Source organism: Oryctolagus cuniculus, chromosome 12 (assembly GCF_051225735.1).
Source record: "Oryctolagus cuniculus isolate XC-2025 breed Fujian yellow rabbit chromosome 12, ASM5122573v1, whole genome shotgun sequence".
NCBI classification, from domain to species: Eukaryota; Metazoa; Chordata; class Mammalia; order Lagomorpha; family Leporidae; genus Oryctolagus; species Oryctolagus cuniculus.
Genome location: NC_142878.1, coordinates 28,265,653 through 28,291,629, shown reverse-complemented (window position 1 = coordinate 28,291,629; position 25,977 = coordinate 28,265,653). Strand labels below are relative to the sequence as shown.

General features: G+C 43.7%; 1 protein-coding gene across 1 annotated transcript in view; it reads right to left on the bottom strand.

Annotated features, from left to right (window-relative positions):
* The window catches only part of MDGA2 (MAM domain containing glycosylphosphatidylinositol anchor 2), an 891,422-nt gene extending 869,493 nt beyond the window's left edge, over positions 1-21,929 (bottom strand). Inside the window, exon 1 of the mRNA XM_008269620.5 lies at positions 21,650-21,929. Within this exon, the coding sequence (XP_008267842.3) occupies positions 21,650-21,722 (73 nt within the window). The 5' untranslated portion in view covers positions 21,723-21,929. The remainder of the gene's footprint in view (positions 1-21,649) is intronic.
* Between the last annotated feature and the right edge of the window lie 4,048 nt (positions 21,930-25,977).

The window sequence follows — 25,977 nt, the reverse complement described above, 5'->3', positions numbered from 1 at the left end:
TACACCTGTGTCTCCAGTGTGGCCCCTGCAGATCTTGGGACTTGTCAGCGTCCATAATGCCTTGGGCTAATGCTGCATTATGTATATGCACACACACACACACACACACATTTTGCTGGTTCTGTTTTTCTGGGGAACACTGATTAATACAGGTTAGAACATTTCAGAGCAATGGATAAACACGTACAAAGAGTCAAAAATTGAAAGAACTGGCAGAGTCTACAGCTTTGTAGAATGAAAGTTCCTTTTAAAATTGTGTCTCTAGCACAACGCTTAGAGAAACAATTCAAGACGATCCTGCAGAGGTCGGTGGGGTCCCCGTCTTGAATGTGTGACAATGACAGCAGAGCTTAAAATCTACCTGCAGAATAATGGGACACCACTGAGTACTTCCCAGAGACAGCAGTGAAGTACACCTGATTAGTGTTTTTAAATCACGCAGGTTTGATGTATGCAATGCAGAGGTGTACGGACTACGTAGAGGGGTTGCTCCAAAAGGAGGTGAGGACACGAGTTAAGAGATAAGTGCATTCCTAGACACAAAATCTAAAACTGGCGTGGGCTACGGTGGTGGTGGTGGCAGAGGTACACAGGAGACCTATTTAGCAGGCCGATCCACAGTAAAGATGAAGGACTGATTATAGGAGCATAAAGGACGGGGGAAGGGTGGGGTGGGGTGACGAGCTCAACTGCACAGAACTGGGTGACCTTAAAAGAGAAGCAGATGAAGAAGGACAAAGATTTAGGCAAAAATCCACTGACTTCTGACAGACTAACCATGATGTCTTTGAAGGCTCGAATGTGAAGGAGGCAGTTATGTATGTTGATCTGGAGCTCAGAAGAAAGATAAGATACAGAGTTTAAGTATCAGAATCATGACAGAGATGCTATTCAAATTGCCAGGGTAACAGAGCACATGGTGAGAAGAACAGAGAAAATGATAGAACGCTGGAAATGTTTAATGTTTGGTGATGATGGACAGGAGACAGAACTAGCCAAGGATACAAAGAAGTTTTATCCATCAAATAGATTTTCCTGTTAGGAAGTATGATGATTTTCCTTTACTGTAAAGTATTATCAGATACATCTCAAATTCTTCTGGAATAAGGAATGTTATTTACAGAAAACTTAAATACAGACAATATTCCTCTCATCTATTATTCCTGAGAACAAAATTTTATATAGACATTATAAATTATTCAAAGAAACTTGAACTTTCCTGTTTCATACATAATAAGCAATAAAAGTATCAGATAACATATCAATGTTTTTTAAATTTTACATAAATGAGACTAGCTTCAATGGTAGAAAAAACAGAATAATTTTATCTGCAAATATTAATTTATTCAACATTTATGTGTTCTTTAATAGAATTAAACTTTGCTTCCCACTATAATATTAATATTATTTTAGGATTATACAATTATTTCCCAAGGTTTGACATAGTGTTATAAAACATCAACAAATCAGGCAAATTGATGTTCATTAAAAAATGGTACCTTATAATTTTCAAAATAATCTTTTAAGTTACAAGATCGTTCCAATATCAAATACACACATACACACCCATACCTATTTTGCCATCAACTGATAACTGATAGTGGAAAGAAAAATACCACTTTAAATTTTTATAAAAAATTAAAAATGAATAAAGACTATAACTCAGACTCAGAAATTAGGATTTCAAAATCCATAAAGAGATGGACTGTGGGGCCAAGATTCTTATCAAACCACAGGGAAGTAGCTGGAAATATAAGCCAGAGTCAGGTTGAAAAGGAGACAGTACTGTATGGCATATAGTCTTTTCTCAACTTTGACACCCTTAGTTTCCAAAAACAACTCACAGAGCCGCTTGTCCATATGAATGCAATGCCAGAAAAATGTCAATATCCAGTAAGAATCTTGCATGGACAAGAAATAATTCTTACCATAAGAAGATCTGAAATCGCTATAGACATGGTTCTTTAAAATAGAAAAATCTATTTTCTATGGAAGAACAGAAACCAAAGAAACAAGAATAAGACAGTATCAATCAATTTCCCAGGAGAATCAACTTCATTTATCAAGGGAATACTGTGGAAGCCACAATTCTTTGCTGAGATCTGTGACATACTACGTGAGCATTACACAGTTCTGTATCTTCCCTGGGTGACCTGGGATGATATGCTAGAGGAGAATGTACACACTGTCTGAAGTGTTTAGGAGGCTGAGGGGAGTAATAGTTACAAGAATTACAAAATTAGATGGCTCCTTCTAGAGTACCAATGAAAGCTGATATGATAACTAATATGTTACTGTGGTCAGCACAAAAATGCCCTCCAATGCTCATACATTATTCTCTGGAAACTCATGACTATGTTAGATCAAAAGACAGAAAGGAATTAACATTGGAGATGCAATTAAGGTGGTTAATAAACTAACTGTAAAATAGAAAGAACACTTGTGGATCATCAGGATCGGCCCATTGTACTTAGAAGGGTCTTAGAGAGTGGAAACACCATGTTTGCGCCAGGGAAATGGATCCCCAATTACTGGATGTCAAGACTAGGAGAAGGAAATGTCAGCACAGATCTGAATTCCCCAACATCAACGGGAATATCAGAATTTCTATAAACTAGACAGTGTTTTGAGGTGCTAAACAACCAGGAACAATACTGACACAATTATCTTAAGAAACATCATAGCCAGGATGGTATTCAAGGTAAGGACGTCTCTAAAATGCCCACCAGCCCCATCCCAGGCTAAAACAGCGAAGCAAAAATAACAATGCACTCTGGAGTTACGGAAGACATTCATTAGTCCCTTACTCAAAGACCTAAATGAATCAGATGCTGTAACCCCTGTTATTCTCGCCATTTCTCTCACCAGTCTTGTGGCTACAACAGCCAGATGGGATGCTCTAAATTGGTATTTGACAACCACAAATTCAACCAACTGGAAGCCCCAGCTGTAGCATATTTAATTGTGTTATCTTTGCTCAAGGAGATTCATAGAACTGTGGTCACAGTATCTGGCAATTGACCTAACAAAAGCTTTCTTACCTGTTAGTTATTAAGAAAGAGAACCAGAAAAAGTTTTCATTCACATGGGACAAACAGCAGCAAATGTCTACTATTCTGATCCAGGACTACAATAACTTTTGTGTCCTCTGCCATAATACAGTACAAAAGTATTGGAACCCACTGGATATTAGGGAAAACATTACAATCAATTCTGTCAGCAACATCTTGTTAAGTGGACCAGTTAAGCAGAATGTGGCCAGTGTTTTAGAAGCCTCCAAAAGAACACAGGTGCTCTCAGCATGAAAACAACCACCCTGTCAGTGAAAGTTTTAGGAGTTCAAGGTCCAAGTCAAATGAGGACATCTCTTCCAAAAGAAAGGACAAACTATTGCATCCCATAATAACCATCAAAAAGAAGGAAACACAACCCTTAGAAATATTTAGAAGAAAACACAATCAGTGTTGGAAATCCACTCTGACCTATTTCCCACGTGCCACAGAAGGATGCTGGCTTGGATTGGGGCCAATGGGAGTCAAAGACATACAGAACATACAAGTTCCACTGGAGTAATTCTGTAGCTTGGACCACATAACTTTACAAACTCTATGATTTTAGAAGTATCTTTGGTGAGACAAGACACCATGTGGAGTTTATGGCAAGTCTCAGCAGCAAAAATAATAATACAGACACTTAAGGTTTTTGAGCAAGTCCATCCTATTTGCAATATCAAATTACTTGGCAAACAACTGGTGATATACTATTGAGCACTTGTTTTGGCAAAGTATTTACATATATGCTACCTAGAGTCCAGATTGCCACAGATGCCCATTACAACCTAGGATCTATCAGCCAGGTTCTAAGATCAAACACCCTGCAGCAATCTATCAGTAGCTGAAAACAGTATATTCGAAACTGAGCACAAACAGTTGTGCAGACTCATTCTCCTCAACTCATACCTATGACTGCATGGCAAGTCCCTTACAACTACCAACTCCAAGCTGTGTTCACAGAAGGCTTAGCTCCATATGTGATAAAACAAAAAAGGTACTGCACCTGCCCTGCAGCCCCATAAAATCTGCCTTCAAAAACAGCAAAGAGGGAAAATCCACCTGATGGGCAGAGTTCATGGATGTTATGTTTTGTCTAAAAAGACTTGTGGTTGAGGAAATAGTACATATAGCCTTATTGGCGGAAGTAAATGGCTTATTTGGTTGTTGGCTGGAGACCTGAAAATAGAAATAACAGATCAGTGACAATAACTCATGGTAAGTGGAATGCAAATGTACCTCCTATGGGAAGCAGATAGATCTCTGTATACCAAACTACTGCCTCTAGAAAAAGACCATTCTGCACAAAAGGGACACGAAGCAGAAAGCATTTTCTGAAGAAGGCTGTAACAATTTATCTGCCTTACAAGTCTGCCTTTATGTGCTACCTTGACACTATTTCCATCAACTGTTGGAATATAAACTCCTTTCCTTTTAACCTGAGTGGGCCTTTGTCTCTGCCTCAAACAACAGATGACCACAGAATTGATGCGTGTGTCTTCCAAGGCAAGATTGCAAGAGAATGTTTCTATCCTTTCAGGAAAGACGTTCTCAGATTCCTGCCAGGAGACTTTAAGGGCGCTCAGACCATGGGAGAGTCTATATGGTGAAGTCACATGTAATAGTTCTACCACTAATCCAGAATAGACGCCAACTGTCCCCCAGAGTATCCTCCACCACACATGTGAGTGAATACGCCTCCAGCAGATTTTGGCGTCCAGAGGTCAAGTCATCCTGCATCTTCAAGTCTTCCTAGGTAAGGACTCAGAAATTCTGGGACAGAGATGAGCCATTCTGACTACCCTTTGTGTTGATTCTTGGCCCACAAAACAAATGAATATAATAAACTGGATGTTTTGTACCACTAAGTTGGGGTGACTTGTTACACAGCAATAGCAATGGGAATAAAGTCATAAACAACTAAGCATGCATAATGACTTCAGCAGTTGACATCTGTCATTTTGTCATCAAGCCATCCCAATGTGAGTTCAAAGGGCACAAGAAGGAAGGAATATAAGCCCCAGTATGAAGATTGAGTTCACTGAATGATGCAGAGCTTCATTAGTCAAGATCGAGCTGGTTAATGCTGCTGCCAATGTCTAACCTGCCAGGAAGAGGGTCTCTGATACTCATCATTCCTTAAAGGGATGGGGCAGTCACTTGGTGGTAACTGAGTACCTTGAAATTCATTCACACATCAAAGAGCAAAAATTCACCTGGACTGGCACTTACACATATAGGGAGGCTTCACAAAGTTCATGGAAAATATGTAGTCTTTTAATTTTATCTTTCCATTGGCTTACTGATTCCCCTTATTCTGGGTATAGGTTTGTCCTTCCTGATTACAGGGCCTCAACAAATACCTCAAACCAAGGATTTTCATAATATGAGATCGACCAAAACAGCATCTCTTCTCACACTACACTAAACAAAATGATCGACTGAAGCTCAAAAGAATGGGCATATGATTATGGAATCTAATGGGTCTGCTACATCATGCGCCACCCAAAAGCTGCTGGCCTGAGAGAATGCTACAACAGACTTCAGAGGAACCAGCTCACACAGTAGCTTAGAGATGACAGATGAGTGGAATGGATACCACACTCAGCAGGCAGACTCTTAACTTGTGAGCTTAACATGAAGCTGTATTGCCAGAGGTAGAATACACACACCCAAGAGCCACAGCTGGAAGGATAAACCCAGTGACCCATATGGGTTATTGGTGCTTTCTTTCCCTAGAATGCTGTATGGCTAACATATATTGGATCCAGAGTAAGAATACTTCCTCCAGGGGCAACAATCAGGGTGTCAAATTCCCCTGACATCTGTCATCTGTACACTTTGGGCTCCTTATGCAAAAGTTAGCAGACAAAGGCAAGAGTTGTCTTTCAGGCCAAAAAAAAATATTAATAATCCTCGATGTTTGGAGGAAGCAAGACTTCTGTTACGTGACATGAGCAGGGGAGAAGACATCTGCCACTCAGGTGACCTACTTAAGAACTCCGTGGCGTTCTCCTACCTAGTTCTAAGAGAAAACTGAGAAACCTCAGCTGTGTCCTGGGGAGGGTGTGGTGTCCAGGATCTCAGGCCCTTCACGCACTTCATCAACTTGCCCATCTGAATTGCTAACTGAGGGAGTGACGGGTGTTAGGAGAGACAGGAAAGGGGGATGATGAGTGATGAGTATCAGCTGTCACAGTAGGGGTTGAAGTTTATCTTGCTAAGAAAAGATGCCTAGATCTAGATGAATTCCCTTCAGCAAGCAACTACAAACAGCACAAAGGGTCAAGTGCGATTGGCCATTCAGAACCCCTTCTGCTTGAAGGCATCCACTCATCCAACCAAAAATGTTACCTGGTGACCGTTCACAGTTGAATTCCTCCCAAATCTGCTTTTGACCACTGGGAGACACCTTACCCAGAGACAAGGCTCCTCCTCAAAAGGAGCTACATGCAGTGTTGGTAGATAAAGGGGTAAAAACGACTGTCCCTGAATAGGGGACATCTCCAAAGGCCCATCCTAGCTTCAGTGTATTCCATCCACTTAGCTTAGAACTGTGTTGCAGCTGAATCAGAGTTCACCATCTCCCTCTACTCAACTTGGCTCCCTCTTTTCCTTACAAGTGTTCTACCCAAGAACACTGCCTAATAACCCACCAGTCTGTAAATATCCTCTTAGGGTCACTTTCCTGAAGAAATTATCCTAAGATGGGCAAGGATTGCATTCTGCCACTATTTATTCTATGAGTTAGCATTATCTGGGAGCCTTCTATCACTCTGTGATAACGCCAAATCTATTCTTGTTGATTCTTCCTGTTTCACTAGGCCATGATCATGAGCGGGTCAACACATCTTCTGCTACCCATGCAACCTGAAACTCAATCTCCCAGAGCACAACACAGTGGTATGCTGGAAGGCTGCCTTATTAGTCTTCATTACTGGTTTTATCAATAATATCCAAACTGCAGAATTTCTGATTCTTTCATTAATAATGTGAAAACCTCTACCATGCTATTATTGTGGAGAGCATGGCAACATTGTAAAGTGAATGAGAAACAGACAATAGCTAAGTCACCAGAAAGTGCATTTATGGCGAATTTAGAATAATCTTTAAGAAAATCTTGATGATACCTTTTTTCCTTCTTATAAAACGATTTATTTATCTGAAAGGTAGAGTGACAGAGATAATGGGAGAGACAGAGAAAAAAAGGGATCGGGATCTTGCATCTGCTGGTTTGCTTCCCAAGGGGTAGAAACAACCAGATCTGTGCCTGACCAAACCTGGAGCCCATCACTCCATTCAGGTCTCCTATATGTGCAGCAGGAGTTCAAGTACTTGGGTCATCTTCTGTTGCTTTCCCAGGTGCACCAGCAGGGAGCTGGACCAGAAGCAGAGAAGCTAGGACTACAACTGGTGCAATACGGTATGCTGACATCGCAAGCAGTAGCTTAAACCACCATACAACAACACCAGCCCTGACATTAAATGTTTCCAATCAAAGACATTTAAACAGATTTTTCATAATCATAAGATATTTCATCTTTTATTTTGTTTAAGAATCTCTTTGGAGCTTTGTGTGATAGCGGGTAAAGCTGCCGCCTGTGACACTGGAATCCCATATGGGCACCAGTTCGTGTCCCACCTGCTCCACTTCTGATCCTGCTCCCTGCTAATGGCCTAGGAAAAGCAGCTGAAGATGGATCAAGTGCTTGGGCCCTGGACACCCATGTGGGAGACCCGGAGGAAGCTCCTGGCTCCTGGCTTCAGCCTGGCCCAGCACTAGCTGTTGTGGCCATCTGGAGAGTGAACCAGCGGGTAAGAAATGTCTGTCTCTGTGTGTCACTCCCCCTCTATCTGTAACTCTGACATTCAAAGCAATAATTATTAAAAAAAGAAAAAATATATTTTCCAGCTTTTATGTAAGCATTCAATTATTATATAATATTCAGATAAATTTTAAACCATCACATACAGATACACTTAGGTATATAGTTTTATGCCTATTATTAAGTCACTATCCACTTTCACTGAAAATAGAGCATGAATCTATGGTACTTAAAATGAAAAAAATTGGAAGTGCAGAAAGACATAACTGGGGTATGCTATATTCAAGAAGCACTTCCCAATATAGCATTAATGAGTAAAGTAGTAACAAACATAAGATCTATAAAACTCTTCTGAACTCGGATTTGACTCATCTTTTACTGTATTCCTTCACAAAGACTTCAGTTTAATTTGAAAATATTTGTTACAAAATACATGATGGCCCATGCCACTTCACATTATTACCACAATTTTCAGTGAGCAAAAAGTCATATCCTATTATCTTCCAGGATTTGATTCAAATATGAATAAATCACTGTTTTAGAGAAGGAATTTACAAAGTCAATCCTTCTCCACATTTTTAAAATAAAGAGATTTGGCTTCAAAATCCAGTAACAACACGGTTACGCTACAACTTTAAGCGAATTGCCAAGTGTGAAATGTGAATTTATAATGTATTTCAGAGCAGTGCTCTTGCAGCGAAGCTGAATTAAGAGTTAAAGTTCTAAAGATTCAACTTCCTCTGGAAATTTGGGGGGTGGGGCTACGAGTTAAAGAAAACCTCAGCTGCTTAGACATGCATGGCACTACAGCTGCGTATAATACCTTTCCTGTTCTCTCTTGAAATGGTTTCCTATCGAAGCAGCTTCTGTATCAATCACACAACAACCAGAATGGTACAGGGTTACCCATGACAGTCACTGCATTCAAACAGCATAGGAAAAAGTGACTTTTCTAGAAGCTAATGCTGTAGCTTAAAGCCTCCAATCCCTAGCTGCACTAATTGTTAAGCTTTGAGGTTTGACAAACTCACTGGCAGCTAAGAGAAGGGCAGAGCTTGCAATCAACTGTCCTCTTAAGCACAACAAGATTTGCAAAAAAAGAAATCCGCTCTTATAGTCTCCTCAATTAACTCTGCAAAAAAAAAAAAAAAAATCTCAAGCAATAGCTAGAGGAAACTCAAGGCAAAAATCAGGCCAAATGTGACATTTAACTATCAATCTTACCAAGGCCAGTGACTGTTAATCAGCCAGGGGAAAAATAAAATAGTGCACCTGACAGTGGTTATTTTTTATAAGCACATGCTCACTATTTTACATGGAGAAATATATGACTTCTACAGAATATGTAGTGTAGACATTTATTCATTTTTATAGGTTACTAATTATGAATAAGCTTAAAATATCCTATCAGTCCAAAAATAAACTATACCAGAGAGTCCTCAGTATAGGCATTTCAATGCTAAAGAGAAAAAAATGTCATTTCTTTTCCATAAAAAGAAAACCGTATGGTATAAAATGCTGACATTTGCTACCTACACACATTTCTCAGGCAGAAAAAAATATATAAAATTTATCACTAAAGGTACATTTCAAAAATACAATATTTGAGGTAAGTTCCATGCATGGCAAAATGTGAGCAGCTAACTTGAATGTTATAATTGCAATAAACATAAATATATGAGCATAATGTTAATGATATGTACTTGAATACATATATTTATATTTTTTTATTTTAAGCTCAGCCACCAACATCTGTACAGTAATTATTTAAACCTTTTGTGTTTTAGATTTTGCATCTATCTTATTCAAAGATTAGAATATGGTATGATATACATTAAACCCTAATATAATGCATGTCATCTATCAGACACTTGACAGAGATTATTTTATTAAGAATACTATATGCTGTGTATAATTATTTTTCAATAATAGATGGGGAAAGATGGAAGATAACCTGGTACTTAAGTGTGACTTGTGGATACATTTTAGTACCTGCACATGAATACAGGTATGTGTGAGGCATGACAAGGAGAAAGGACCACACAGAAGGAAGAAGGGCCTTCTGTGGATACAAGCTGATGCTAGGTGTCCAATGTTAACATCACCGCAATGCAGATAGAATAAACTACCTATGCACTGTTTTATGCAACTAAAACTATTTCCCTTTTGTCAACTGCAGAAAAGAGAAGAAGTAATGTGAGTTCCTAAAAAGTAATGCTGTGAATTCATGAACAGTACAAACATGAATGAATCACAGAAAATATCAAAAATCAAAATGAAGCTGAGGGCAGAGATCGCATGGCCTGCTGCCAACACTGAATCAAGGTCACCTTTGCAAGGGAAATGAGAAAGTCATCCAATTCCTGAAGCTTTACCTAAATAAAGCTCAGCTACTAGCCCACAACACCCACTCAATGAATACACATAGACATACATATGTATACATGGTGTACAAGTGCAAGTGTGCATGAATGTATGTTTTAGAGTAAATGTATATATATACACTCTATGAACAAATACACGATTATAGTGATTGTGTGTGTGTGTGTGCGTGTGTGTGTATTCTTATACAATATAAATGTTTCTAAGAGTTATGGCATTAACACGTGTGTTTCAATGATGGCAGAAAACAAAAAAAGTAAGCATTTTGCAATATTAACCCAAATGATATAAGAAACACTGAGTTTAACAGCAACATTAGAGAGAGCAGGAAAAAGCCTACTTGCAGCCCCAGCTGTTGCAATTGGAGGACCATGACAGTGAGGCAGAGGGGATTATCAAACAGCAGCAGCCTCAGAGTAACAAGGCAGAGCACTCCAAGTGCCAGCCCACTGGGAGTTATTCTTATCTCCAGAAAAGAACAGCAAGTTTGGAAATCCCAGTCGTCACACTGATGACAAAACTAAAAAATGTACAATATTGCAGGGTTGGTCCTATGAAGGAGAATCCTTAGACAAGTCTATTTAGGTGAATCTATGCATGACCAAGAAAGAACAAAGCTAACCAAAGACAGAATTTTAATTAATGGTGGACTAAGACTGAGAACTCTTTAGACTAAATACTGCAGCTCTGTTAAGAGAAAGGGTACAGGTAGTACAGAGATCAGTAGGCACATGAACAAAAAGCAAAATGAAACTTGAAAAGTAAGGGCAAATCCCAGCAGTGGTGCAGAATAAGGCATGGCAAACAGTGAACAAGCAGAAAAAGAGGATGAAAACACTAGCTATATCACTTCTTAGTCACAGCTTCACTAACTCTGGGGTACTGAGATAAGACAGCCAGCTCCTAAACTATGTACACTCACACCCATCTCATACCCAGAGTTTCTTGTGTGCATATGCCTCAAGTGACTTGTTTCACAAAGCCAATACTGTCCATTCCACAAAATGGGGAAATTTTCAACTCATAACTTTGTCTGTTTATGTTCCTGATCAAAGATTACCTTCTAGTTTGGCTCAAGAGGAACCTTCTGATATGCCCAAGCAATAAGGAATTAATATTCTACCATATAGACTAACCTAATTAAACAACTGTACCCATTTACTTAAGTTTACCAGCAGGAAGTATTGAAGTGAATTACCTTTTACCTTCAAGAAACAGAATGCAAATGTTTAGCAAGGATAATTAAAAAGAACTAAATATGAAAACTTTTTTTATGTATGTGGCTGTTAAGAGTATAACACTAAGTAAACCCAAGGCTTTTCAGTTAGTATTCATTTAAAGATTTCCTAAATGATTAGGTGATTATCTGGGAAACAGCAATTATGGTCACTTTGCAATCAAAATGATGTTATGCAATAAGTTGTGATAACCCCATTTACTGATTTATCCTCAATTTCTATTTTTAAACTGCCAATTATAAGTATTGTAATAAATATATCCTCAGGGTCTTTTTTCCCCATTTGGATGGATTATTTTTATATAAATTTCTATTTTAACTTGGTCTGGAATCTTCTTACACCTTGATGCAAAATAAGATTTATAAATATATTTCACAACACACGTACACTTACATAAGTTTAACCATAATCATAAAGCTGAGGTTATAGTAATATTGTTTGCAGTTCTTACATGAGGGAAGACATCAGGGCCCTGCCAACTACCACCATGAAAACTAAGGAGCAGAGGGAGAAATTCCAGGACTATATGCATTGAAAGGCAGGCAGGCAGGCCTCAGTAACAGTATCCACTATGCAGGCATACAAAATACTTTACCCACATTGATATTATTTGTACCAATATACCACTTCAGTTACTTTCTGCTATAGTGTACAACTGGAGTATATTTTACAGAAAAAAAAAATCTGTGACTTGCTCTTTGTTACTTCCTAGTTTCTTATTCTGTTCCAAAAACTAAGTAACAATACATATGAGACTCAACTGGGGCAGCATCTCAATGCAGGGTGGTAAGAAGAGAGGGAACTCTAACTCTCCATGCTTTTTCCCTTCTGTGTCAGATACATTTATTGACATTTCTTCTGTGCACCTGCCCAGTGTCTAAAGAATGTACTAGATGTGGAAACTGAGGGATAGATATTAAGATTTTTGCCTGAGGTCACACAGTAAAATAACAGCTGAACAAGAAGTAAGCCAAAGTTACCCAACAGTTCTCCTCTACATCATGCTGCCTCGCACAGGAATAAAACACAATAATGGAGCGCATACCTCTGTTTTCATGAGGGAGATGCATTCATCTCAGTGGCTGTACATTTGTAAAGAACAACATGAGGTTTAAGTCATTCTGGCCCCACAGTTTGCTGTTTCTAAGCTGCACTTCTTTTTCACACTCTAAAAAGGCTTTGGAAAGACTCCGACTTTAACTCCAGACAGAAGCTGCTATGTGGTTTCCAAGCTCCCCAAGTTTGCTTAGATGTGAGGAGGGCTTGGTATCCCATAGCAACTTGGCAGATCACTGTCCCATCTTCTGAAGAAGAGGTCAGTTGGTTTCATATTGAAAACACACTAACTGTGACTCTAGGTGGACATAAATACCTGAGCAAGTTCCAAACTATCACACAATAAAATTTATCTCATAAAACAACGGACTTTTGGAAGGGAATAGCATAGGTTAAAGGACAGATACATCTCAGTTGGGTAAACTTTGAAGACATTTCTTCCAATTTGTTAACACATCAACAACAGGGTTAGTTTTCTCTCTGCCCCTACCATGCCTCTGGGTGAAATCCACACTGCAGCAATGCCCTTTCCTTCATCCTTACTGATATCTTGCCAACTCATTTTCAAGGCTTAAATCATGCTGGAGTGACTTTTTCATGTTTTCTCTAACCACGGTAGCAGCTCTAATTGCTCTCTTGCTCCTATATGCCAGCACTTCTATATCTTTCACAACCTGATTATCAGTTTTTCTACTGGGTTTTATGGTATCAGTGAACTTATAACTTGCTGGAGCTTCCAACTCTTGCTACATACATTCCCCACAGGAGTTATATATTAATCTGCTGACTGAAGTCACTTGCATTTAACCGAAACAAAGTTAGAACCTGGGCAACTTGTGCAGAATTTCTACTGGTCACAGTTTCTGAAAACTGGCATGCCTTCCTCAACTATTTCTCTTTCCTCAGATGCTCATTGTAGACTCCTTCTTGGCAATAAGTCCACTGTAGTGGAGGCATGGACCCAATTCACAGTGACACCTCCAAGTAACAGAATGTCTCAACACGTGACTTGTGTCTACCTTTCCTTCAGTTCCCAGGTCACACTGTTGCAGCAGGAAGAATACTGTGGCCTCCAGGGACCACAGCCTCTGTTTCAGAGCCCTCACTTCCCTCACCTCTTCTCTCACAAGACCACAAAAACCTCCCTGCAGATAGATGTCTTTCAGCTTGTCAGTAGACATTTTTCTCCTTTACTCTGTTGGATGCACTTGAACACAGTCCTAGTTTCTTTAGAAAAAAAAATATGATTTTGCTATGTTGCCATTACTTAAAGGGCAGACACATTTTTCAAATAGCCTTTACTGCCTGCTCACCTTTTTCAGATTTCTGCTGTCTTTTGTGCTGTCCATTAAGACTCTGGATGCCTGGCTGTGAGCAAACCCTTAAACTTTCAGACCAACATGTTTTCCTCTCCATGGAGTCACTCAATTATTTGTGTTCCCCTCATCCTCATTACTACAAAGTAAGGCAAGAAATATGCTGCTTGAAGATGCAGCAAGAAGTCACACACTTAACCTCTTCTGTCGATCACATAATAGTCCTTAGTAGTGCCTTGATGATGAACAGAAAAAAGAAATCTTGAGTCTCCTCTTTTTATACAAAGTTGTAGAGCTAGAATATTGAAAAACAAAAAAAATTAATTTTTTCATCCTTCCATAATATGTACTTAATGAGATATTTATAATAAAAGTGTAGAAGCCAAGAACATGTTCCTAATAGCTTAAGTCCTCTTCTGTGATTATTAATTCTTGGGGAATATATGATTTAGATTATGAAAAAGAAATCATCACTTATAATCCAACCAGTGACATCAATAGGAAAGGAAAGAAAGTGTTTTCAAATATAAGATTAGAAGTAGCATAAGAGTTTTGGAAAAGTACAAGAAACCAACATAAAAATAAATTTTATTCTCCATTTTATATCAGTAGAATTTCATATATATAATTTCTAACTATATCACCTTGCACTGATTTCATTTATTGGATGTAATGAAACATGGGGAATTTCAATAACTAAAAAAATCCATCCAATAAATGTCTCTGGACCCTGGAAAAAAGAAATTTTACTGAATATGACCTCCATTTGCCTAACACAATGGTTAGTCATTGTGTCTTCAGTGTGGTAAGTTATGACATATTCAAGTCTTTTTTCATTTAAAACTTTATTATCTTATATGACCAAAATTCATTAATTATATTTAAAAATAAAAATAGGATGCAGATTTTGATAAATATAATTATTTATTCAGTCTGATTTAAGTAATATATTTATATCGACAATCACTGAATCAAAAATTAAACTGCACTTTGTGGGATTATTCAGTTCTTGTGAATTACCATGAAGCTAAAACCATTTGCCCCATTCATATCTGAAATGCAATCAATATAATAATATTTTCTGTATCCTTCTAGTAGTGAAAAGGGAGATGAAGAAAGACCTTTCCCAATCTAACTTCAACCTGATTTCACATTCCTTTAGTCAACTAAGCTTCCAAAAGGCACTTTCAGGATTAGACTGGTACATCTGGCTGTTTGCCATTGCCTTGTGGATTACAGCCTTGGGCTCAAGTCTCAAAGGGTCTTCCCAAAGCATGAGAACCCAGCCAGAGAATAGGAGTGATGAATCACCTCTGTACTTGGAAAGTAATCTAAGATGATGGATACTAACACCATCTTAATAAGACAGAAACTGGACCCACAAGACCATGCTAAACTTGCATCCCCATGAGCCCTATCCCAATCACACTTGCTTTAAAAGAATACAGGACATCCTCTTTCAGAGAAGTTCATCTGCACCTTGCTCCTCAAGAAAGGTATAAGGTGGTTCACAACTACAAACTAAGATAAACAAGATACAACATAAATATATGATGAATTAGAAGAAGAGGCAATACAATTAATCAAGGAAATCAAGATAACGAAAACGGTCTTCCTATTACCTTTTGAGATATTGTATCACTGGATGAACCAATCTTTTAAACCTTACCACTGGCTCTTAATTCTCTGAACCCTGGCACCCTCACTGACATGTTCACTCTAAAATGATTCATTAGGTTTGATTTATAACCTCAATTAAGCATAATTATTTTACAGTTAGAAGTACACCTAGAAGATGCACTGGAGTCATACAAAACATGAAGAAGTTACATCATATAAAACAAACTACCATTTTGCACAGGAGATCTCATTAATATGAATAGTATATTCATCTTGAATGGACAAAAAATGATCCCAAGATACAGTGGGCGGCCCAGTCACTTTTCCTTGGTGATAGTGCCCAAGGTGGTAATAAAAGTGTGTGTGAAGACGTGGGGACAGTGGAGTAGGGCGAGAGAGATTACAGACGATCTTATGTAATAGAGCTGCAGATTGATTTCTGTTAGCAGCTTCATTAAAGTCATTTCCTCTTTGGCTGATAACCTGAACACTATCCAGTCAAAAGCAGTATTCATTGCAGGGCCTCTCCTAACTCAACCTGGACAGAAATCACCATCAACGGACCTTAGGATAAATGCTAGGAAAAACAGCTATATCCTAGGATTGGCTTTCATGGCCAAGTGGGCTTCCGTGGAAACCTTAGCATTTTGGATTATTGTTAATCCAGATTCAACCCCTTGATGGCCTCAAATATCTTCAGAGCCTTCCTGTCTCACTTATCTCCCTGTTCTCAATTCCACAACGTGTTGTGTGGCCAGCGGCTGCCTGCAGTGTCATTCTTGAATTGTACGAGATTTACTGACATTAAATGTTAATAAAGCTTGCTAATTTGACAAACACGTGTGTTTGATAAACTTTGTCTACTTAGTTCTTCCAACGCATCCTGGAAGCAATGTCTGGACACTGCATTAACTGTTTCAGGATACTATGCGATTGGGCATCCACTCAAATGACTCAGGCGTCGGGCTTGATGTTGTTTTTCCTTTGTTGTGAGATTTGTTTGTGCTAACGCAGTCATAGTATTTTAATTTAAAGCATGAGGACCAGTGGTAAAAATACAGTGTGTGTCAATCAGTGGAGCATTTTTCCCCTTTTTAAGCAAGTCAACTGACAAGTTTCCAGGAGGTATGATTCTTCATACTAAGTCATCATCAACAGAGCTTCAAGAAAATACAGTTACATTACATAACACCACAAAAGGGCTTTGGGAAAATGACCTCTCAAGACTAGGAAAATGCTTTGAGTCACTGGGCTGTAGATACTCCAAGAAGCACATGCAGAGCTGAGTTAACACTCTGACCTTTGACATATAACTGATTATTCTAAACCTAATGCAATGTGAGTGCAACAAAACTGTATCAGTTTATTGTGTATTTAATGATTTTTTTGGGGGGGTTAGTGGTGTCAATTAAGCCAAAAGAGAATTTACCTAGAGCTTAAAAATTCCAGGAATATTTTTGGGAAATAATTAATATAAATAATTTTTAAAATTCAGGAAGAAAAAAATCTATTGCTAAATATATATATATATATATATATATATATATATATATATGCCAGCGCTATGGGCCAGCACTATGGTATAGTGGGCTAAGCCTCTGCCTGTAGTGTCAGCATCCCATATGGGTGCCTGTTCTAGTTCTGGCTTCTCCTCTTTCGATCCAGCTCTCTGCTAATGGCCTGGGAAAGTAGCAGAAGAATGCCCAAGTGCTTGGACCCCTGCACCCACATGGGAGACCTGGATAAAGCTTCTGGCTCCTGGCTTCAAATTGGCTCAGCTCCAGCCATTGCAGCCATTTGAAAAGTGAACCAGATGATGGAAGACCTTTCTCTCTATCTCTACCTCTCTCTGTTACACCACCTCTTAAATGAACAAATAAGTACACACACACACACACACAGATTTATGTATAGACCATCTCCAAATGGGTATAACCCAATTAAAAAGTCATCTTGAGAAGGCCACATAATTCTTTTAAACGTTTTTGTAAGTATTTATTTGTTTATTTGAAAGGCAGAGTTACAGTGAGGCAGAGGCATAGATAGACAGAGAGATCTTCCATCCACTGGTTCACTCCCCAGATGGCTACAATGGCCAGAGCTGTGCCAATCCGAGGCCAGGAGCCAGGAGCTTCCTCCCAGTCTCCTACACAGGTACAGGGGCCCAAGGAATTGGGCCATCTCCTGCTGCTTTCCCAGGCCATTGCAGGGAGCTGGATTGAAAATGGAGTGGGCCGGCACCGCAGCTCAATAGGCTAATCCTCCACCTAGCAGTGCCGGCACACCGGGTTCTAGTCCCGGTCGGGGCACCGGATTCTGTCCCAGTTGCCCCTCTTCCAGGCCAGCTCTCTGCTATGGCCCAGGAGTTCAGTGGAGGATGGCCCAAGTGCTTGGGCCCTGCACCCCATGGGAGATGAGGAGAAGCACCTGGCTCCTGGCTTCCGATCAGCGCAGTGCGCCGGCTGCAGCACACCAGCCACGGCGGCCATTGGAGAGTGAACCAACGGCAAAAGGAAGACCTTCCTCTCTGTCTCTCTCTCACTGTCCACTCTACCTGTTAAAAAAAAAAAAAAAAGAAAGAAAGAAAGAAAGAAAATGGAGCAGCTGGGACTCGAATGCATACCCATGTGGGATGCTGACACTTCAGGTGATGGCCTTACCTGCTATGCCACAGCGCCAGCCCCAGACCACATGATTTTTATACTAATCTATTACAAAGAGAATTTTGCAATCTTTCAGAAGTATTTTCAAACAATTTATGTTACTGTAATGTCAAATCTGACATGATATTTATAAGGAATATATAGGATATCCCCATTTTTAAAAAATTTAATGACACCAGAATTAGTTGTGTGTAGTCAGGCATTCTAGCATAGTCTCCCTTCCCTAATGGCCACATCATATATAAACCTTAACCAGTACACCGTTTGCTTAGTAACACTCACGACCAATGAATGACAGGCAGGTGCCTAGAATCATAGCAGAAACTTTTACACCAAAGTCTGTACATACTTGCCAAACCAGGTATCCTAAGAAGATGACAGTACTCAAGAAAACATAGATTGTGCATTACAACAAGTACTCTTAAGTTACTCAAAATTAAAAATCTGAATTTCATCCTCAAAGTTTTTCAGACAGGAAGTGGTAGGAGAAAGGAATTGCTTGGTTATTCCAGGGAAGAAAGATTAAAATAATATAGGTCTAAATCATGTAGGTAATTTTAGGCTACAATGAAATTATTTTTGCCTGTTATGTAGAAAATTGTCAATGAATCTAGCCACAAGAAAGTAGTATTAAGAAATAATATTTCATGTATAGTATATAGTGTGAATAATCTCATAGCTGGCACACATGTGCAAAGGCAGTGTGGAGGCAGATATATGGATATAGGTTTTATGCTGGCAAAGATCCTATCTATGTGAAATTTCTACTTGAAACTGATCTGCTTTGCAACTAATCTTTTTCAAAGATCTTCATGTAAAATTTCCAAAGCACACTTTAAGAACCTTACAAATACTGTATTTATGTTTCTTATGTTGATCAATGTTCTCTTTCCACTAAACAAAAATAAACTGTTTTCTTCCCCATAACCTCTCCAACAACTGAAAATAAAACTACTTCGTGGTAGCAAAGGTCATGACTGATGAAGCCAAAGCAATGAAAGTGTGAGTCCAGCTCACAGACCTCGGGTCGCACAGCAATGGTCACTTGTGATGAAGAGCAAGGGCTGGGCTGCAGGGTCCCAAACGCTGAGTACTCCATTTAGAAAGGTCTGGGAGGGGCCAGGCGTCCACACTTCTAACACGTTACAAGTTGAAGCTGCTGCAACTTGAGTACAGGCCACCACAGGTTGAGCACTAAATTCTATGACATGGGAGCCATATCTGAAGAGTAGTATGTAGATATTCCTTGTGCCCACATAATAAATGTGGCATATATAATGGCCCGGGATGCTGATTAGTATCTCTTACTGAAGTCAAGTCTGTTCCTAGCTAAGTGACAACCGCATCAACATGAAGACAAACAAAAACAGGATCACCATCTTCATCACAATGACCAGCGAGGCGGGAGAACTGCCTTCTCCTTTATTGCTAAGGGACACGCGGCACGGGATTATTTTAATGCAATCCTTTTTCCACTTGTCTCCACTGTTGAGTCTTATGCTCTCCCACCGCCTGGCTCCACAGGAGACTTGGCAAGACAAATCAGGCGACTGACCAAAAGTGACCAGAGAATAGAACGGAACCATTCTTTGGAATCCCTGGGGTCCCAGGGTCCACCACGCCCCCCTCCCCAAATTTCTTACTTCTCATGACTTCCGCCCCCCCAACACTGTCTCACATAAACAATTTGTAAAAGAAGAACAAAAGTGTCCTTTTGACTGGGATGATCCGAACCAATGAGAGAGGAACAGACTTGGACATGGCCTGAGAGGCAAAGTCTCCCGGCCTCGGGACAGGTCCCTCGAGAAAGCTCCGCCTGCAGCATTTCCCCAGCCCCAGGATCCCAGCTGCTCAGGACAGAACAAGGTCCAGCTGAGTCCAGAGAGCACGCAGGGAATTCCTGCTGTCTTCGGTCCCACCTCCCGCTGTCTAACAGCTCGGCCAGGAGGCTCAGAGCCTCCCTCGCGCCCGAGCGCCCCCTTTACCCAGCTGCGGCCACTCCCACCACTGAGCGAGTTGTCTTTCCTTAGAAAATTGAGATGCTTTAGAGGCAGGATGAAGTGAAGGTTTCCTGGCCCCAGTCCAGCAGGGAACCAGGAAGACAGGAAAGGGGAGTGGCAGAGCAGGCGGCATCAGAGCTCTGAGGGCTGAGGACAAACCCCCTCGCAGCCCCACAGCCCTGCTCGGCTCCGGACTGGACGTGCAGGGCAGGCAGTCAAGGCTGGCTCTCAGCTTCCGATTTCATCCCCAAATACTCATGCACTGGCACCCACGTCCGTCCACTCGGCAGTCCGCTGCAGGGTCTGCAGGGAAAGCTCGACCACTTCCACAAATGCTCATTCACGCCTGGTGGCCCGGGGCGGGCCGCCACGGACCTAGCCTTGCAGCGCTGGGGTGCAAATCCCCAAGGGCGACGCGAACCGGATGCCCCGCGCACATTTTCCAGAGATTGGCGGGGGGAGGGGGCTGACCTGCGGTCTGCCTCTTCACCTCCCACCCTGGGTCGGGAGAACGCAAAAGTTATTTCCCTTTAGGAGCCCCGTGCCTTGTCCCAGGAGAACACTTGCATTTCAGCCCAGTGTTAACTGGGGCCTGAGTGTGTGTGTGTGTGTGTGTGTGCGCGCTCGCGTGTGCGTGTGTCTCAAAGCCAAGGGTGCCAACTGCTGACAGGCGAAGGAACCTGGATTTGCTTTTGAGGACTTCAACGCCCTCGAATTAGCAAACTCGCCCTTCTCCAGTTCGTAACCCTTGCAAGCTCTGAGTCCTCCAGAGACAGGCTGTGAAGACCGTATCCCGGCCGCAGCGAGCTGGCGTCCTGCGGACTCGGCCGCCCGTTCATTCATGCGTTCGTTCATCCATTCACACCAACGTGTCCCTTAATTGTGTCTGGCACTGGAGAGCCCTGCCTGCTATGTTCCCTTCCCCGAGTCAGTGCTCATGGCAACGGCTGGTGCAGAGCGCGACTCCACCGTCACCCCACTTCCTGAGCCGGAAAACCCAGCCATGCAGGCATCCGCGGCACCAGGCAGAGGTGGAGAGCTGGCGGGAGGCGGCGCGGCGCGGGGGACGGAGAAGGCTTGCGGGGGAGACTCGCGGGGGTCACATTCGGAGCTTCCCTCCCCGAGGGAGCGCGGCCGACCCCTCGCGGCGCGCAGGGAGCCAGACCGCGGTTAGATCAAAGGCAGCCCAAGCTCCAGCCCCCGCGGGGATCCATCCAGTGCGAGCCACTCGTCCGCGCGAGTGCGGGGCCGCCGCTGGCCCGACCCAACTCCGAGCCCCGAGCGGAGGCGCCGGGGGAGCGGCTGGCAGCCCAATCCGCAGCGCGCTCGCCGCCTCTCTCTCTCTCTCTCTCTCTCTCGCTTGCCCACAGCGCGAGGAAGTGTAAATCAAACCCCGCGCCGGGAGGGGCCCCGGGCGGCGCGACTCCTGCGTTGTCGCTCCCGAGCCTCTCTCGCCTTAAGAACCACAAGGTCACGATAACGTCGCGATGGCACTCACCGTACACTCCCTGGCCGGAGATCCCCTCCAGGAGGACTGTCAGCAGCCACACGAGACCGTACACCAAATCCATCTTCACGTGAACATGAACATATCCAGCCCAGGTCCGGGTGGGGGACGCGGCGGGACCTTCCGGAGGCCGGCGGCCGGCCCGAGCCGAGGTGCCCGGGCACCGCTGACCCAAGAGGCAGCGCCGTCCGTCCGTCCGTCCGTCCGTCCTTTCCCGGCGGCGGCCGCGAGCGGAGCCCAGGAGCCCGCACACGCGCACACACACACACACACACGCACACACACACACACACAGAGAATACCCTGACACACACTCGCACGCACGCCGCACTCACACCGGGCGCCGGGGGCGGGGGAGGGAAACCGCAGGCGCCGGCGGTGGTGACAGCGAAGGGGAGCCGCGAGGCGAAGCGCTCCTCTGCGAGCCGCGGGCTCGAGTCTCAGCAGCGGCGGCGGCGGCGGCGGCGGCGGCGCGCCGGGCTGGCGGCTGCGCGGGCAGGGGGCCGGGGGCCGCGCGGAGCTGAGCCGGCTTGGACGGCGGAGCTGCAGGAAGTGGCCTCTGACCCGGGGGGGCCCCCGAGCAGGGCTCTGTCGCCTGGGTTCGCCTTTACAAAGTAACTCGCGAAGGTCCCCGGAGGAGCGTCAAGCGGCGGCAGCGGCCCGCCTGCCCGCAGTCCGGAGCCCTCAGCCCTGCTGTCTTGCCTTCCCCCATTCCATCAGTTGCCATTGCAACGCCAATCCTGTTACACGATACAGACTCGCATCGCCGAGCGGGGCGCGGAGGAAGAGGAGGAGTGGGGCTGAGGAGGAGGTTTGGGGGGGGGGGAGAGCAGGGACGGGAGGGGGGCAGGAGGAGGAGAGGGGTCCAACAGGGAGCGAAGTGCGCGTCTGGAGCTCGCCGGGGCACCAGCCGCCGCGGCCGCTTCTGCTCTCCGAACAGCCTTCAGCGCCCAGCCAGCGGAGAGGCGGGTTCTGGCGGGCCGCGCCGATCCCGGGGAGCCGAGAGCAGAGTCCAGGCGCCGCCACTTGCGAGAGAGGCAGAACGGCGAGCTGGGAGGCGAGCGGCACACACGTCGACGCGTGCCCACCGGCACTGCGCGCGTCCTCTTCGCTTCCGCGCCACCCCCGCCAGGTGCAGGGGGTGGGGGCGGTCGGGACCGGCGCGAGCGGAGCCGTGCAAGGGCTTCCCCGCCGGAGCTAACGTAGCGGTGGCATCCAGAGGCGAAGGCGGGAGCGGCCGCCTGCGGAGGGCACCGGGCTGCGTGGCCGCCGCTGCGGCACAGGCGCCCGGGCTGGGCGGCGGAGCGCCCGGGGTTCGACGCCGGCCGGAATCCCTGGGTTGGCCAGGGGGTGCGCGCCGCGGAGGCGGACGCCGGAGCAGGAGGAGGAAGAGGAGGCGAAGGCGGGCGCGGGGCGCTGGCGGACAGGCTGCGGGGCTGCCGGGCTGCCGGGCTGCCGGGGAGGAAGGCTGTGTGTGGTCACGTTGTGCGCTACGTGCTGAGAGCGCGAGTTGCTCTCCGCAGCCGGGCGACGTCAAAGCCGGGTGCGCGGCTCCTCTGCCTGCGCTGCTCCTCCTTCGCCCTGCCTTCCTGTGTCGCCGAGCGGCTCCCAGCCTCCAGCCTGCCCCGCCGAGGCCTCCGCGGCTCCCGGAGCTCCTCGGCCGCCGGAGCCCCTCACTTATTCCTGCCGCCGCTGTCGGCCAGCCACCGCCTGAGACCCTGGCTAAGTACGTGACACGCTCTCCCCGCCCCGCCGCCCAAGGTCTTCCAGCATCCGTCCTGCGTGGCTAGAGGGCAGAACAGGCCACAGCGCTTGGAAGCGGGAACACTTCCACCCCATTTTTCTTTTTTTTTTTTTCTTTTTCTTTTTTTCTTTTCTTTTCCCTTTTCCTTTTCCCTTTCCTTCCTTCCCCTTTCCGTTCTATTATATTCTCATTCTCTCTCCCACTCTCTCACCGTCAATACGCAGATGAAGGCTCTGTTGGGAGAAAATTCGAGTTCAGGGATTATTTTATTTTAGGTGCCTATTTCCTCTTAAAGTGAACTGCTTGGGGAAAAAAGTCTTTCATTTTTTATGAAATATCTTGTGCTGAATAGTTCTAATGTTTAAAAATAATCATAGTTTTACAAAAGGGTTACCGAATCCAGAACATCTTTAATGTACCTGGGAACAAGTGTAGAAATAACTTCACCACAAATTAACAGGGAAAATCTGGGGACACGGGATGGGTAGTGATTTATTTCTGGAACCTAAATAATAAGTGTTTACGCAGTTCATTCCATAGAACATGTTTCTCCCTGTTCAAACAGCAGACAGGCAGGGAGGGGACTGTAATGGTTAAAAACCCTGCATTTATGCATCCGTTATCAAAGTAGGTGCTGTGGGAAATCTGGAGCACGGTATTCATTTTTCAGCTCCGGTAGCAGCCTGGGAGGCACAACACACTGAGGTGCCCCTCAGACTGGGGGGTGCACAGTCCCCACTTCTCCTCTCTTAAGTGAATTATGCGGGTTATTTTGACCCGGTGTGATCAAGTGCTTACTCTCTGCGTTTACAAAATACGAGGAAACTGAATTTTAGACAGTGTGAAGGACCCCTAATTTGTGAAATGCACCTTTGACTAGATGGAATTAAGTAGCACTCCGGAAGCCAAGCTGGCTGTGTGGCATTTGTGCAGGGAAATGAATGATGCGCGGCTCACTCACGGGTCACCTGTCGGGGCGCCGCGGGCTGTGGCGGGCGGAGGGGCGGGTTGTCTTACACAGGGAGCGCTGCCTTTTGTAACCAGGTGGTTCCCGCACACCGCAGCACCAAAGCTTCACAGGGCAGTACCTCCTCGCAAATGGGAGGTCTGAATATGCCTCCTCTGCAAGGCTCTTCTGGATTTTAGCTCATTCTGTCCCGAAGTCGAACTTCCTCTCGCGTTTGCAATGCCCTTCTAGACGCTTAGTTGCGGGATCAGTAGGGTTTGGGGTGTATGTAGGATTATTTCATCATTCCAAGAAGTCAGTGTATCCCCTTTAGCGAGGAACCCAGACTAAGTGATCAGACCTGCTGGGGTTTACTTTTCTTAATCTTCAGCTGGAAACCAGGCCTTTCTTTTCTCTATAATGCACATCTCCCCACAGCATGGAGCCCTCAGTAATTCCTGAATAAAATACTTAGAGCTTGGAGAAAACTTATAGAACCTCGTCATTTTACAATTTACTGAAATTGACGTTGAAATAAAAATTGAGGGAAAAGCCACTTGGCATCTGTTCTGATCCATGCTTTAACCTAGATATTGGACAGTTAAAGACCTAGAAGATAATTTCTTCATTCAAGAACCAATCTATAGGGCATGTTGATCGTATACACTATTTCTGTTGACTTTCTAAGCACTATAAATAATAAAGTGCTAGGGTACAGTGTCAAAATCTTTGCATGCAACCATTAATTGGATTATACAACAGTGAGCAGGAAAAAAAAAATACTGGATTTAATGGAGATCTTTTTTGTTCCTAGGAAAATATGACATAGGTTACTTGGAGGAGGAATTGGTCAATCAACCAAGGTATTATTTTCTTCTTCAAAGTCGACATTTTAGGCTCTGCTGACTCAACAGGCATGATGCACAGCGCTACACCATAGCAATGGCTATTGAAAGCCTCCAGGTGGTGAGCCTGAGCTGAGGCTTCAGGACAGGCAGGAGATATTTTAGCAGAGACAAGGGCAGGAGCTCTAGAAGATGCTCATTTGAAATCAAACACAGGACACTGTATAGAGTCCAATTAGAACAGTTTCCAACAGAGGCAGTGCAAAGAACTTAGAGATCACCTGTTTCCTGGATTGTACCCACTGAAGGTGGATGTGGCATAAAGTATGGAACCCTACAGAGATGCACTGTGTCTTACTACCAGGCTCCAATCCCGTGTATTATTCTAACAGGAGCAGTGGTGGATGTGTACCACTTAGGATGACAGACCTTGAAAATGTAGGGGCTCTCCTTTGCTGGATCTGTTTATTGACTAATTGCATTGTAACTTCCAAAGTCTGTTCTCGAGTATGTGCATGATACTCCAATCCAGCCTGCATGGCAGATGCAATGTTGTGGAGGGAATCAGAGGATGGCCCGAGACCCACCCAAAGAAGTAGGATAGAAATGAGGGTGAAAAAAATCCAAAATCTGGAGATGTGGTTGAGTCAGAACATCAATGGTAAATCTGTTTTCTTTCTTACTACAATACAAATACTGGGTCTATTATGTTATTTACATTTATTTCCTGTTTCTTTGCCAGCCAATTAAATTACACAGTCTTCCATAAACAGTACAGCCTGTC